Consider the following 17149-nt stretch of genomic DNA (forward strand, 5'->3'; position numbering starts at 1 on the left):
AGAGGTATGGCAAATTTGACAGAGAAATTACTAGATTCAGCTACAACTTCAGCCCTCACAAAAAGGCTGAATTCACACCCTTCCTGAGGACCATACCTAAATAAGAACTTATTAGTGGTGTGGAGGAAGCAATAGAGATCTGCCAAGGGAAACCTGCAGCGTCATTGACAAGCCCTGACTTCCGAAACTGAACATGATTGCACTGGAATGGGAGGCTCTCCAATCACTGAGAGATGATGCCGACATCATGGGCCTTCCAGCAGACGATGGGAATGCAACAATGTTGATACACAATGATGATTACCAGTATAAAATTGGCTTGGTGCTAAAGGGCACAGTCTAGAAGAAGCTCAAGAAGAATCCAACCTTGACGATGACCAGGAAAACTGTGCCACTGTTGAAGAGCTCAATTCTACCACAGGACTTCCCAAAACATGCTTGTGGAACACTGCAATCATTATGCGAAGAACTTGGGCTGATTTTGTGAAAGTACTTAAGGACATGTGACTATAAAGGGACGATCTGCTCATGAACTTTGATGTTACACTACTCTTCACAATAGTAGCTCTTCAGACTACTTGATATTCCTTGACATAACAATGTCAAAGATTTGGAGTTTCTCAGCATACAATCCAGGACACTTTTTTTTTTTTTTTTTTTTTTTTTTAATTATACGAGTGACCTCTTTCAACAGATGAACCCCAAACATTGTGTTCTATTTGCTGACATATTAGTTTATTTCTCTCTGGATCTCAGCTAGAAGGTTTACAGTGAACAGCAGAAAACTCTATGCCAATAGATCCAGAGTAGTGCAACATAAATAAACTAATCATAAATGCTGGGAAAACTGAAAATATCAGCTTTATCTTAACTCATCATCTGATCAAAAATGTATTTGAGCAAGATTAAAAGAGAAAATTGTAGAATATGTTAATGCTACAAAATTTTAGGAGTATGGATTCTGCAAGAAACACACATATGCAATTTGTCAAAGAAACTCTCATCTCATTGAAGAATACCACATTTGTATGAGGAGCACTACAAGTCTGTTGCAATGCCAACACTCAATCTGAGCTCTGTGACAACGGCTGTTACTGAGAACAGCATCTGTAATGCCAAGTGTGGCATTCCAGACTGTGGATCATCAGCCAACTACATCCTTCCTTCCCTGAAACATCTGTACCATGCCTTGAGCTTTGCAATGAACATGCCCGTGCTCTCTGTACATTTGTGCCACTCTTCAATGAATATTTGTTCCCCTCATTCCTTCCACCGTCAGGTATTGCACTACACACCTTTGCTCTTCTTTTGAAGCCTCCATTTCAACTTTTCAGCATGACTGCATGCAGTGGATGGCCAATGCATATACAGGGTGTTACAAAAAGGTACGGCCAAACTTTCAGGAAACATTCCTCACACACAAATAAAGAAAAGATGTTATGTGGACATGCGTCTGGAAACGCTTAATTTCCATGTTAGAGCTCATTTTAGTTTCGTCAGTATGTACTGTACTTCCTCGATTCACCGCCAGTTGGCCCAATTGAAGGAAGGTAATGTTGACTTCGGTGCTTGTGTTGACATGCAACTCGTTGCTCTACAGTACTAGCATCAAGCACATCAGTACATAGCATCAACAGGTTAGTGTTCATCACGAACGTGGTTTTGCAGTCAGTGCAATGTTTACAAATGCGGAGGTGGCAGATGCCCATTTGATGTATGGATTAGCACGGGGCAATAGCCGTGGCACGGTACATTTGTATCGAGACAGATTTCCAGAACGAAGGTGTCCCAACAGGAAGACATTCGAAGCAATTGATCGGCGTCTTAGGGAGCGAGGAGCATTCCAGCCTATGACTCGCAACTGGGGAAGACCTAGAACGACGAGAACACCTGCAATGAACGAGGCAATTCTTCGTGCAGTTGACAATAACCCTAATGTCAACGTCAGAGAAGTTGCTGCTGTACAACGTAACGTTGACCACGTCACTGTATGGAGAGTGCTACGGGAGAACCAGTTGTTTCCGTACCATGTACAGCGTGTGCAGGCACTATCAGCAGCTGATTGGCCTCCACGGGTACACTTCTGCAAATGGTTCATCCAACAATGTGTCAATCCTCATTTCAGTGCAAATGTTCTCTTTACGGATGAGGCTTCATTCCAACGTGATCAAATTGTAAATTTTCACAATCAACATGTGTGGGCTGACGAGAATCCGCACGCAATTGTGCAATCACGTCATCAACACAGATTTTCTGTGAACGTTTGGGTAGGCATTGTTGGTGATGTCTTGATTGGGCCCCATGTTCTTCCACCTACGCTCAATGGAGCACATTATCATGATTTCATACGGGATACTCTACCTGTGCTGCTAGAACATGTGCCTTTACAAGTACGACACAACATGTGGTTCATACATGATGGAGCTCCTCCACATTTCAGTCGAAGTGTTCGTACGCTTCTCAACAACAGATTCAGTGACCAATGGATTGGTAGAGGCGGACCAATTCCATGGCCTCCACACTCTCCTGACCTCAACCCTCTTGACTTTCATTTATGGGGGCATTTGAAAGCTCTTGTCTACGCAACCCCGGTACCAAATGTAGAGACTCTTCGTGCTCGTATTGTAGACGGCTGTGATACAACACGCCATTCTCCAGGGCTGCATCAGCACATCAAGGATTGCATGCGACGGAGGGTGGATGCATGTATCCTCACTAACGGAGGACATTTTGAACATTTCCTGTAACAAAGTGTTTGAAGTCACGCTGGCACATTCTGTTGCTGTGTGTTTCCATTCCATGAGTAATGTGATTTGAAGAGAAGTAATAAAATGAGCTCTAACACGGAAAGTAAGCGTTTCCGGACACATGTCCACATAACATATTTTCTTTCTTTGTGTGTGAGGAATGTTTCCTGAAAGTTTGGCCATACCTTTTTGTAACACCCTGTATGTGCTTGCTCTGTCATGTGGGTGTGCGCCTGTATCCCTCTAGCAGGGAGTATGGGACCTCAGTGCTCTTATAGAGAATGCACCTTCTTCCACAGGCCATGACACTACAACTCTTTCAAAAGTTTTCATTTGACAGCCTTCAGCTTGTTTTGTTTCGAATGCACTTTATAGATGTAAAATGATGACAGCTACATTAAGAGCTTTTGACTTATCTGTGGGGGCCTGATGTGTTTGCTCGGCTGTGGGGGCTCCAGATGCCCAGATGCCTCTACAACAGTCTACTGGACTACTGTAAAGGGTGTACTGTAGAGTAGCCAGTAGGAAAGCACAAAGTTATGAAAAAGATCACAAAATGTTGCCCACAGAAGTCAATATGTGGCCCCATTTTTGAGGGTATAATGATTGAGCCTCTCTTGAAACAACACTACGCAGATGAGTCATAGCCTATGCTGGTGATGTCATGGAGGTGCTGTCCAAGTACTCCAGGGCTACATTAGAACAAAAAGCAAGTTGTGTTCATACACAACTGAAACTGTGGTATGCTACAAAAAAATTTGCAATAGGTCCTCATAAAGCAACATATCTTTCAGTGACAAGACCCCCCCCCCCACACCCCCACCCCCCAACAAAATTGATGGAACTCCCATTTGGCACAACAGTGCAACAAGATATTTATGAGTTTAAATAGATGAGAAGAGAAACTTTCTTGTGCATGTCAAAGATGCAACTCGGGAGCACGAAATACAATGCACAAGATTTTTTAATTGGATAGATACAAAATCTACTCACCAAGCAGCGGCAGAACATACAGATAAAAGACTGTCGTAATCGGCGATCGTTTGGAGCCAGTGGCTCCTTCTTCAGGCAGAAGGGTTGAAGGGGAAGGAATATGGGTGAAGGGAAAGGACTGGAGAGGTCCAGGAAAAGGGGTAGATTTAGGGAAAGTCACCCAGAACCACGGGTCAGAACCCTCTTGCCAGTTTGCTGTCATCTGTCTTGTTCAAACTGTCATCCATTTTCTACTTTATGTGTTAATCCATTCATTTATTTATCTGTTTCATCAAGATTAATCAACACTTTGCCCCTACATCTTTTCTAATATTGATTTCTGTGCCAGTAGACAGGTTCATTTTTATTTGCATGCAACAATTCCATTGTTATTTACGAATTTGCATACAACAATTTACGGTTCATTACACTGCATGGCCTTCTCTCGATTGTCTTTTGCCAATTTATTCACAAATTTGACAGCTATTTTCCTTTCCACCATCCACTTATCGTGTTTATACGTAATTTTTTCAAATTTTTGTGCATTTGTTTTTTGACAAACCACTCTGATCGACTTTTATTGCCATCTCTTACATCACTTTAATTGCCAAGCTAAGTAGTTTATATTTTCTCCAATGACTTTCACTTTCTGTTTGCCCAGTTTCTAAAATTTTGTCTGTTTTCATGACTTTCCCAATCCAATTTTTTCCTTTTATCATTTTCCGTATCATACGAGTCTTTCCTTCTCATCCCGTATGATAAGTCTCCCCTGACCCGCAGTTCTGGGTGACTGTCTTGAAATCTACCCCTTTTCCTAGACCTCTCCAGTCCTTTTCCTTCACCCTTCTTCCTTCCCCTTCAACCCTTCTGCCCGAAGAAGGAGCCACTGGCTCCGAAACCTTGCCAATTACAACATTCTTTTATGCGTGTGTTCTGCAGCCGCTTGGTGAGTAGATTTTTTATCTATCCAATTAAATAATTTTGTCCATGCAAAAGATTTGTCACACAGGAAATGTCCATTATAAACCCCCACTGCATGCTGTGAGGGCATATCTCAATGCAATCCTTGCACGAATAGTTGTATCTGTAGCAAGTGCGAGGGCCTATAAACTTTGCTATCAGTGTTACACTGTAATCCTCAGGCAGATGCAGAGAAAGGTGCTTCTACAAGTAAGTGGGGTATTTGGTACAAACACCACACAGGTGTTAGCAGCGATTCTGGTAATTTTTTCATTAGGTATCACTATGAGATACCAAGCAGTGCATAACTGGCTATGAATAGGACACAATGACAATGTGTATATAATTACTCAGATTAAAGCAATTAATAAATTCAAGTTGAAGACTTAGAGAAATGAGGAGTGGCAGCATAATTGGGATTCTATAGATAAGGGCCATGGGATATGCAATTACATCCTAAGCATTAGGTCAGGCTCAGGATGAGGCACGTCAGTCCCAGCAGGGGTATGACTCACTTTATTACAGGCCACGGCCCATATCCCAGCTATATACACAGAACTCAGAGGCAAGCAACAGGCCTGTGTGCTGTGGCGATGAAGGCACCCTGGAGCACATCATTCTCCAGTGTCACAATCTGGACATAGACAGGGCATACATCGACAGTTACAAAAGGGTAGAGGATATAATGAAAGCTGTAGACTTGTGGAATCTAGTAGATAATGCAGCAAATAAAATATCAATGCTTGAGGTGAAAAAATATCATCAAAATCATGGCACATAAAATGTGGGAGATAAAAGACTTGGTGTGGCAGTATGTGGGGAAGGGTGATTAGGAGAAAATTGCACAGAAGTGCAGACAAACATAGCAACTGCAGCTGGCAGCAGCAATAACATGAGAACAAGAAGAAGAAGAAGAAGAAGAAGAAGAAGAAGAAGAGGACGAGCTGTGGACACGTCTCATTAATCTCACTCTCAACAACCAAAGGAACTGGTGCTCACAGGAGCTAACCAGAGATGATTCCTACAGGTTTTGCTTAGGGGGTGTGTGCACTTTACTGCACCTGGAGTTCTGAAAAATGTGGATCCCAGTTTTAATGATGATGGATCCAGTATTGAACAAAGACTATCTGAAGAATCTGATGTAGAATAGTATAGCTTTCTCAGTTTCAACCTACAAATAATTTTTGCAGATTTAAGTTTTAACTGTTATCTTAGTTTGAGAATATGCAATCTGATTTTTCATTGCATGGAAATACGCAGTTTGTTTAGTCATTATTACAAATTGAAACAGAATCGACCAGATTTTGTGTGGACTTGAATCTTACTTAGTAACACAAAAAAGGTGGCATTTCAGATCAACCATGTATTTTCAAGTAGTTTATTGTGTGTCTTACATTGCAGTAGTAGAGGTAATATCATGTTCCATCAGTAATTATATAAGTTTTGTCTGGAAATGTGTTGACTTGAGTACTTCCAAGACACACAATGAAGACTCATGTAGTAGCATCGCTACATATCATTCCATCAAGTTGCATTTAAGGTACAAGCTGGACTCGAGAAGGTCCAAGAATATTATGTACCATGTACATATACGTATTATCATAATTAGTTAGGATGTTATATTTCATCTTCTTTAGTTTTTGAGTTAAAATTCTTCTGTAACCAATAAATATTATAAAAATGTGTGTGTGTGTGTGTGTGTGTGTGTGTGTGTGTGTGTGTGTGTGTGTGTGTGTGCACACACGTGTTTTCCACATCCCCTCCTAAACCACACAAGCAATTGCAACCAAACTTGGTAGACATGTATTCCAGCGACAGGCAAAAATCGCTATGGGAATAAGAACCACCTACCTAATAAATACAGTTCAGGAGATATGATGTCATGAACAATGAGATGCATGAAAAACTGTCACAACATGCAAGACGTTTCAATGTATTACTTCTGTACTACTCAACTGTGTTTGGAATAAATGTCACAGACAGTATCTATATATACTACTAAAGCCCGCATCACGTAGAACAGCACTTCTGCGTGTATCGAATCAGGTGTCAAGTCATGTAGTTCACCATAAAAGTCAATCATTGTCCACAGAGCAGGTACTAAACCTAATTACTTACATGGAAGATCATCCACAGCATAGTAAAAAAAAAAAAAAAAAACTACGAACGAATTTCAAATAGGTCCACAGCAATATGACCTTGTAGTGCATAAGAATGTCTATGGATATTCAAAGGAGGATAAGGTGCACTTGTTACAAAAACTGGTATTTGCACAATTCAAGGATGCTCAATACAATTTACAGGTAGATGCAATATTTCTAGATTTCCGAAAAGCATTTGACTCAGTACCACATCTACATTTATTGTCAAAAGTTTGATCATATGTGGTATCAAGTGAAAATTATGACTGGATTGAGGACTTTTGGTTGGGAGTACACAGCAAGTTATCTTAGATGGAGAGTCATCGTCAAATGTAGAAGTAACTTTGGGTGTGCCCCAGGGAAGTGTGTTGGGGCTCTCAATGTTCATGTTGTATATCTGTGACCTTACGGACAATATTAATAGTAACCTCAGACTTTTTTGCAGATGACGCAGTTATACGAAGATAATCCCAAAAGTAAGGTGTCCTTTTTTTTATAAGTATATAGTCCTGTTTTTTTCTACAATGGTTTACATCAGTTTACAGCTTGAACATTTAGCTATTTTTCAACATAATCACCATTTCTGTCGATGCATTTTTGTAGACACTGTGGGAGTTTTTATATGCCCATGTCATACCAGCTCATCGTCATGCTGTTCAGAAAGTTATGAACTGGCGTGATTGTTGCTTGGTCTCACGTGTAAAGTGGTATGCCCAGGCTTCGTCACCCATTACAATTGAGTCCAGAAAGTTGTCCTGTTCGGCTGCAAGGCAGTGAAGAAATGCACGGGAAGCATAAACTCATTGCCGCATGTGATCCTGAGCCAGCACGTGTGACACCCATCTTGCGCACACCTTCTGGTAGTTCAATGTTTCCATTAAAATCCTGTGAGCGGTGCTTCGGGAAACCTCAGGAACCAACGTGCAGAGATCATCCAGGGTGATCCGCCAATCTTCATGCATGCTTTGCTCAACCTTCAACACTGTCTCCTCAGAAACTGACAGTCTCCCGCTCCTTTGTTTGTCATGGATTTCGGTCCGACCAGCTGCAAACTCTCTACACCACTTACAATCAGTTTTGACATCCATGCACGACTCACCATACACTTCCGTCATTTGGCATCCTTTGCATTCAAAAACTGAATAACTGCACGCAATTCATACTTAACGGTAACATCCAACGGGAGCTCCATTCTCAAAGGCTGCCAAGCCAAGACTGAGCGCCTCAGTGTGACGGGTGCATGTTTACACACAGCGCGTGAAGCACTCTTCATAACAGTGTGACCAACTGCCACACAAACAGAGTTTACTTATAAAAAAAATAGGAGATCTTACTTTTGAGATTACCCTCATATATACTGAAATACTGTTTGAAAGAAGCTGCATAACTGTTCAGTCAGATCTTGATATGAATTCAAAGTCATGCAAAGACTGGCAACTTGCTTTAAATGTTCAGGAACGCAAAACTTGTGCACTTCACAAAACGAAAAAAACATAGTATCCTGTGACTATAATATCAATGAATCACAGTTGGAATTGGACAACTCATACAAATACCTGGGTGTAATACTTTGATAGAGATGTGAAATGGAATTATCACATAGGCTCAGTCATGGATAAAGCAGGTGGTAGACTTCATTTTATTGGCAGAATACTGTGGAAGTGCAATCAGTCTATAAAGGATATTGCTTACAAATCACTGTGTGACCCATTCTAGAATATTGCTCGAGTGTTGGTGAAACCCTTACCAAATACGACCAATAGGGGATGGTTAACATATACAGAGAAGGGCAGCATGAATGATTACTGGTTTGTTTGACCCATGGGAGAGTGTTACTGTGATGCTGAAGAAATTTGACAGGCAGACTCTTGAAGATAGACATAAGCTAACCTGAGAAAATTTCCTAACAAAGTTTTAAGGAGCAGTTTCAAATGACCACTCTAGGAATATACTACAACCCACTACATATCACTCACATAGGAATCATGAGGACAAGATTAAAATAATTACAGCATTCACAGTCATTCAAATAATCCTTCTTCCCATGCTCCATACAAGAACGGAACAGGAAGAAACCCTAATAACTGGTGCATTGGGTGTACCCTCTGCCGTGTACCTCATAGTGGTTTGCAGAATATGGATATAGACGTAGTTACAGGGCAATGAAGAGGTGGTGCCACAGAGATGTTTACTAAATCAGGTTGTAGACATGCGATGCACTTGCACCAGCATACAGAAACTGTCTGGGATCATGTTCCACACCCATGAGAATTATCTCATTTTTGGGTCTATGGAATGAAAACTGAATCTAATCTTGTCTAATCTCAGGTTTATTGATTTGGTTGCTGTATTTATACATATGTACATTATAAATACTTCTTTGTATGACTGTTCCATAATGTCAAAGGTCTTTTCATGAATACATGGAAATGAAATTTTTTTATACTTCACTGCAAGCATAGTTCACTTTTTTGTTTTTGTTTCTAGCAATTGGCAAAATGAATACCTGGGCAGTGCTGGATTTGTCAGCTAGTAATGCATGTAAGTGAAGAGCTTAGATTGAATGTTTGATAGCAGAGAACTAGGTGTAGTCAGTCTGGGTCCACAGCCCTAGGGATTGGCAACTCAATAGTGACACGAAAACGTGTAACCGTCAAGGCTAAGTAGACAGAGATAGTAGAACTAATGGAAAGTTATAAAGCAAAAATCTCTACTACCATGTAATTATTGTTTCCATTACGTAAAATTTACAACCAGCTTTAAGTTTTGTAGATTGCAGGTTTATGTGTAAAAATTAAATATGAATTTCTCTCTCTCTCTTTTCTTTAAGTGATCCTAGACAAGTGGCTAGTGCTTACAACAGCTGTTTCTCAAACAGAATACAGCAGTTGACAAATACGCTTCATGATGAGCAGCCAGAAAATAAGAGTACAGTCAGATCAAACAACTCATGCAAATACGTTATTCATGTATCTAGCAACATACGATGATCTACTCGAAGTTACAAAATGATTACCTAATAAATACTCAGTAGGTGTTGATGAGATATGAGAAGCTATCATCTAAGCTAGTGCATTCATTGTAGAACCACTAGCATAAATAGTAAATTCATCATTTGAGAGTGGTGTGTTTCCAAATAGACTAATACCTCTGCATAAGAAGGGTGACAAGTGTGAAATTACTAAGTATATGCCAGTTTCAGTTTTGCCAAGCTTCAGCAAAATTATGGATAAAATGTTCTTTATAAACCTTCTTAAATAGAGAAATGCTGATAAATTACTTACAGCATGGGTTCAGATCTGGAAAGCCACCCAGTCAGGAATTTTTGCCTTTTTAAATGAAATATTAATGGTAGTGAACGATAAACAACATTTACTGGGCATATTTTTTGATCTGCTTTTAATGTTACTGGTCATAACTTTCTTTTGCATAAGAGAAGTGATTGTGGAATTAGAGGCCAGCTTAAAATGTGTATCCAATCATGCCTCAGAGATCAACAACAGATTATAGAAATAAAATACAAAGACAGTGAAACACACAGAACGTCTAGTTCTTACAGTAATGAGCAAAACATCAAGTAGGGAGTCACACAAGCATCTATCTTGGAACCTGTCCTATTTCTGCTGTATGTAAATGACTTGCCAATAAAAAAACTGATAGGACAATAATACTCTTTGCAGGTGACATTAATATTCTAATTAGCCCACACAGTGAGTAAAATCTGCAGGTAACTGGAATACTGGTAACGCAAAATTTAGCATGGTGGTTCAGCACCATCATGTTCATCAGGAATTCTGAAAAAAATGTGGCAGTTAACCTTCATGCCACATAAAACCTCCATACTTCAAACTCTGTTTTAATCATTGATGGAAAAAATGTTTCAAACACAAGTCATATAAATCTTTCAGGCATATATAATTTGGGGGATTTGGAGTGTGAGGTGCACCCTAACAATCTAAAAATAAAACTGAATACAATTATGTACGCTATCTGAATTCTCACTCGGAATAAAAGCTACTCATCACTGTGGCAGTATACAGTCACTACTGATGTACGGGGTGATCATAATTAAACTTCCAAACCGCTGTAGAAATAACACCACTGGTCAGAATGAAGTCAAATTGCAACAAAATATTATTGGAGAAGGGGGAAAACATATGGCAGAAGAAAAATAAATAGTTACAAAATGAAGCAACAGATGGCACTAAAAGCATCATAATTTAATAGTGGTCAACTACAGATGACAAATGAATTATACAACAATGCCTCAGGTGTACATTTGATGTTAAACAAACTGTACTACTCAGTGCGCATGGGTGTACAGGTGTGACACTGTTAGTGACGTAAGACCATCCACCATGGCAAGGTCATGGGTCATTCCATGTCAAGTCATCCAGGCCATGACACCCATTATCTAGTTGTGGATTGAGATTCTGTGTATCACTTTTGTATCTAATATCATGAACTTTAGCCAATTTTTATGGCTTTATATACATTCTGTTGGTAGAAATTGATGAAAGTTTGATGCAATGCATTACTTGGAACAAACCGTAAAAATTTGAAAATTGGTTGCCGTTTTTAAACAAAAAATGATATACTGACAGTTTTTTCCCTGAATATCCTTTCAGACATATAGTTTCTGAAAACATTTACAAATTGTCCATTAAATATTTGTAAATTAGTTTTATTGTTAAATTAGAAAAAAAAAATATTTTGGACAATTGCCCCCCCCCCCCCTCTCTGGAAAACACTGAAAAAATTACAAAGTGATCTACAAGTAATAAAGTTTCGTCACATGAAAAATCAGTTTTGTGAAGTGAATGGCACTGGGGAAAAAAAATTACACACACACACACACACACACACACACACACACACACACACACACACACACACACCTACTACCCAAGAGACATTGACCACATAAGTACACATAACAACATCCAAATTGAACAAAAATTGCAATATATGAAACAAAATTACAGATTATAAAATATAGGGCAACTTGTACATTACATGAGATATGAACACTTTCTTATCTCTGTCATAACCAAATTAACTCAATGTAAAAATTCATAGCATTTTGTTTATAATATTTAAGTATTTTGTTAAAAGCCAATATTGTCATCACTGCACAAAATGCTGGTGCTGCAATTTGCATTCAAGCTGATTCAGAACTACACATGTGATGAGACACTTTGATGCTTACATAATTTTTTTTTTTTTTTTTTTTTTTTTGTATGAGAACCACTTTTCTTCCACCAGCTTCCAGGAGAGAATAAGTACAGCCTGTTGCTGTGGTGATATCAACTTCACACAGAGTATGAGAGAAAGAAACATCACAAACATCATTATCAGGCCAATAGAAGGACAGAGATGGTCCATGAGGATGCCTGAACCTTACGGTAACATCTCCTTCTTCACAATTCACCTTCTCAACAATTCCCAAATACCTCCAAACTGAGATATTCACCTCATCTTGGCCCACTGGAATGTCATCATACCAATGTTTAAGTAAGACCTGAGGTTAGGTGCCCAACAAATCAGACATAACTATCTGGTCACAATAAAATGTGAAAATATTACACATCTACATCTACTTCTAATCTCTGCAAGTCACTTTACTGTGTGGGGTGGAGGGTACTTTGTGTACCATGGACCTGGAAGAGCAGCCGAACAGAATGGACAGTGTCTTGAAAGAAGGATATAAGATGAACATCAACAAAAGCAAAACGAGGATAATGGAATGTAGTCGAATTAAGTCAGGTGATGCTCAGGAAATTAGATTAGGAAATGAGACACTTAAAGTAGTAAAGGACTTTTGCTATTTGGGGAGCAAAATAACTGATGATGGTCGAAGTAGAGAGGATATAAAATGTACACTGGCAATGGCAAGGAAAGCGTTTCTGAAGAAGACAAATTTGTTAACATCAAGTATAGATTTAAATGTCAGGAAGTCGTTTCTGAAAGTATTTGTATGAAGTGTAGCCATGTATGGAAGTGAAACATGGACAATAAATAGTTTAGACAAGAAGAGAATAAAAGCTTTCGAAATGTGGTGCCACAGAAGAATGCTGAAGATTAGATGGGTAGATCACATAACTAATGAGGAGGTATTGAATAGAATTGGAGAGAAGAGAAGTTTGTGGCAGAGCTTGACTAGAAGAAAGGATCGATTGATAGGGCATATTCTGAGGCATCAAGGGATCACCAATTTAGTATTGGAAGGCAGCGTGGTGGGTAAAAATCGTAGAGGGAGACCAAGAGATGAATACACTGAACGGATTCAGAAGGATGTATGTAGGTTGCAGTGGGTACTGGCAGATGAAGAAGCTTGCACAGGATAGAGTAGCATGGAGAGCTGCATCAAACCAGTCTCTGGACTGAAGACCACAACAACAACAACAATACAGCTTTACAAGCAGAGCACAATCCTGCATTGAGCCAGTCATGACAAAACGCTGTAGATGCGAAAGGAGTAAAAGCTGTGTACCCGTTGTGTGTATACCAACTGCAACGGGCCGTGCACCTGACAAGTGTTTTCATTTACATATTCTGACGCATACAGTGCCATCTATTGATCAATTTTCACTCTATTTTTTTCCTTTTGCCATACATTTTCCCCCTTCTCCGATAATATTCCGTTGCAATTTGACTTCAATCTGACCAGAGGTGATATTTGTACAGTGTTTCGAAAGTTTAACTTTAATTATAATCATCCTGTACAAAACTATTTTCTGATGGAATTTCAGAATGAAAAAATTTAAAATACAGAAAAAGATTCTCAGAGTGATAAAGTAAGCTAAATGCTGGGATTCCTGTAGATTCCTTTCTATGAACCAGAAAGTATTCTCTCTGCTTTGTTTGTATATATATGAAACACTAATCTTCACAAATGGGAGCACCTTAAAGAGATCCTGCAGACCTGTACTCAAGACCTACAAAAGAATAAACATGACATTCCTAGCTTTAAGGTCTCATGGACTGAAGAGGGCATTGTAGAAGAGAGAAAATAATAGCATTAAAATCTAGCAGTTACATAGCTATCCAATACTGTGTCATGAGTAGTCATTCAAAGTATGAGAGAATTTAGGATAAGAATAAATATTAGAAATTAATGGCACATAGTACTGATAAGACAAGTAGCTTTCACAGGCTTTATTGCAGAAATGTGATCTCAGATTCTGCTGGCATTGACGAAAATGGAGAGAATCGTATTCCTCCACTAATCTCAGAGGAAGTATCTCACCTAAAAAAAAATACCCACAAGTTCTTTATTTTGTATTATTATTACATCTAATAACCGTAAAAATGAAATGCTCTATGTTCATAAGAAGAAAAATATATTTGCAAACCAGCATAGATATAATGCATTATACACATCAAAATCTGTTAGACAACATGAATCTGCTTTTTTGGTTGATATGCTGCTCGAACTGGACGATATGGATTAGTTTTCAAACCTTGTGACAGCAGCATGATGGCCCTCACTACGCTGGTCGTGCAGTCGTACACGCGGTCATTGGTACGGTCGAGGTCAGCAGTTGGGGTAGGTTCCATTTTCTGAAAAACACAATATATAACAGAGACCAGAGACACCAACTCTTTAACATTTATACATATAATGAAGAACTGTTAACTTCAGCCTTTGTGATAAAAAAAGTAGTGTATACAAGAGTCAATCTATTACACAGGCCAATGATGGAAAAACTGTCTTGCTGAAAATACCTTATTCTTATGTTTTTTAGGGTGGGAATTCCAAACATGATACTTAAAAACTGCATCATCCACCATTTCTTCACATTTTACGTTTAAATTTATTAAATTAAGTGATTTTTTTAAAGAATCTAACAGCTTTTATATAGTTAAAATAATTTAAAAAGGAGTTGTAATAAATGTAAATGACGTTGGTAGCACTACTGAAAAACATTTGCTGTCAAAAAAAAGGTAGATTCTATTTTTGTGTTAACAGATGGTGTTTTGTTTACTGTTAACCTAACCTCACTTTCCAGTTTCCTGTACATGTGCTCAGTACAATGTCTCATCATGGTTGTAAAAACTCTGCTGACAGTTATTGTTATATTTGTGATGAAAGTGATTAAAAAACATCAAAGAAACATTACAGACTTTGTGAGAAAGGTTTATCTATGATACTTTGGATCTAAAGTTGGTGATCAAGATAAATTTTGGGCACCACATAACATATGTTATGCGTGTGTGAAGATCTGAGAGAATGGTCCAAAAAGCTGAAAAAATCCTTTAGATTTGGTGTTCTTATGATATGGAGGGATCAACACTGGTGCGGAAAGAACTGACCTGTGAGGGATTCTTTAAAACCTGGTGGGAAGAACATTCTATGCAAAAACCTTGTAGATCCAAAAAACGTACTCCTACCACACCTACATATAAAGCTAGGCCTAATGAAACAGTTTGTAAAGGCTTTGCCTAAATATGGACGATGTTTTAAATACCTCTGCCAAAAGTTTCCATACCTTTCAGAAGCTAAACTAAAAGAAGGCGTCTTTGTCGGACCTGACATTAGAAAATTGATGTCTCATGTTAACTTTGAATCCACAATGGCCTTAAATGAGAAAGTTCTCAGGACATGAAAAAGACCCAGAATATGCTTCTATTATAGCTACAATGTTAAAGAAGTTTAAAACTTTAGGACGTTTAATGAGCCTGAAAGTTCCCTTTTTGAACAGTCACTTTGATTACTTCCCGGATGATATGGGAGATGTTAGTGGGGAGCAAGGAGAGCGTTTTCACCACGACATTAAAGCGATGGAAAAATGCTATGAAGGCCACCAGAACATCAACATGATGGGGGACTACTGTTGGTCACTTCACCAAGAGGTTCAGCAAATGACTCATCGCAGTAAAAGCTACACAAGAAGCTTCAAAGTAAAAAGAGAAAGAAAATACAAACTAATTCCAGCTGACAAGTGAAACTTCTATTAACACATATTATTGTTTTAAGTATCTTACTGTAAATACAAACCATGCTTATGTTGTAACAAAGTGTTTCATTAATTTCCCTGTTTACCGTACAGCATAGGATTCTTACACTATACAATAAAAAGCACATTGCTTGAAAAATATGGGTGATTAAAAAAAAAGAGAGAACTAAAACTAGATTTGGATTCAGCTCATACAAATCTATAAAGATCAGCTATCAAAGTAAAAAAGTTTTTCAAAAAAACATTTTTCACTGGCCTGTGTTATTTATTTATTCATTCACCTATAGACAAATTTCTTTGTATAGACATCAACATTATACAAACACATATACATTATTGATAGCACAGGTATATAAGATAACAGAAGAAAACATTCTATATGTAATAAAATCAGAATACAGACACATATACATTATTTACCATGGAATCACATTCTGCAAGATTAAAGGAATGGAAAGAACCTGCTTCAAACAACAGAAATGAATCACATGATTATTCTGATGGCATTTATTGTGTTGCTTACCAATGTACTCCATCCTCTTTGGTTACTTTCTAATTGGTCAACTTGATTATTTATTTGTAATAACTTTTACTGCATGAAGTCTTTGAGTAAAAACTGTTTTTTAGTAAATATACTTTCAGACATGTTTTAAATTTACACAGGTATGGGCTATTACACACTGTGGTTAGTATTCATAGGGCATTTGCAAGTTGAGCTCATTATTTTTCCAAGTACTCTGTTATGTTCACCCCATTTTAACTGCTGATCAGTATACCCAAAAATTTTGCACTAGCTATGTACTCTATGGTCTAATTATCTACTTACAATTTTTTTATATTGGGTCTTTTACTTACACAGAAATTCATGTTACTAGTCTCTCTTACATTAAAAGTTACTTTATTGTTTGTGGACCACTGTAAGTTCCTTGTCAGTTTTTACTTCTAACATTTCTTGTCTGCCATCTGCAATTATTTTATTGCTGTCATCAGCGAATGACACAGTTTCATCCTGAGTGACCCACAGTGGGAAGTTATTAATATAATTGAGAAATACTACTGAATATAATGCACTCACTTGAGGGACTCCAATGTTCAAATATTCTGGATCTGTACGATGTTTACTATGTTTTTGAGTTACCTGAAGTTTGGGCTATCTCTATGATCTGCACACTGGTTGCTAGGTAAGATCTAAACCATGCAATTTTTAAATCTCTTCATATGAAAGAATTAAACAATCATTGTCCAGTTTTCTTAGTGAAAACTTTTTCTGAAATATTTGAAAAAGTAATGAACTCAAAGTAGTCTCACACTTAAGTAGAAACAATTTAATTACCATATTTCAGTTGGGATCCCAGAAGGGTTGCTTGAC

The 17149-nt window shown here is 38.2% G+C and overlaps 1 protein-coding gene across 5 annotated transcripts in view; it reads right to left on the reverse strand.

The window, feature by feature from the left end:
* LOC124802503 (focal adhesion kinase 1) overlaps window positions 1-17149 on the reverse strand; it is a 762075-nt gene that overhangs the window by 18320 nt on the left and 726606 nt on the right. For all 5 annotated transcript variants that reach the window (XM_047263324.1, XM_047263323.1, XM_047263326.1 and 2 more), the window contains one exon: window positions 14284-14383. In XM_047263324.1, the coding sequence (XP_047119280.1) occupies window positions 14284-14383 (100 nt within the window). The remainder of the gene's footprint in view (window positions 1-14283; window positions 14384-17149) is intronic.

This window comes from Schistocerca piceifrons, chromosome 6 (genome assembly GCF_021461385.2).
Source record: "Schistocerca piceifrons isolate TAMUIC-IGC-003096 chromosome 6, iqSchPice1.1, whole genome shotgun sequence".
In the NCBI taxonomy this organism is placed as follows: domain Eukaryota; kingdom Metazoa; phylum Arthropoda; class Insecta; order Orthoptera; family Acrididae; genus Schistocerca; species Schistocerca piceifrons.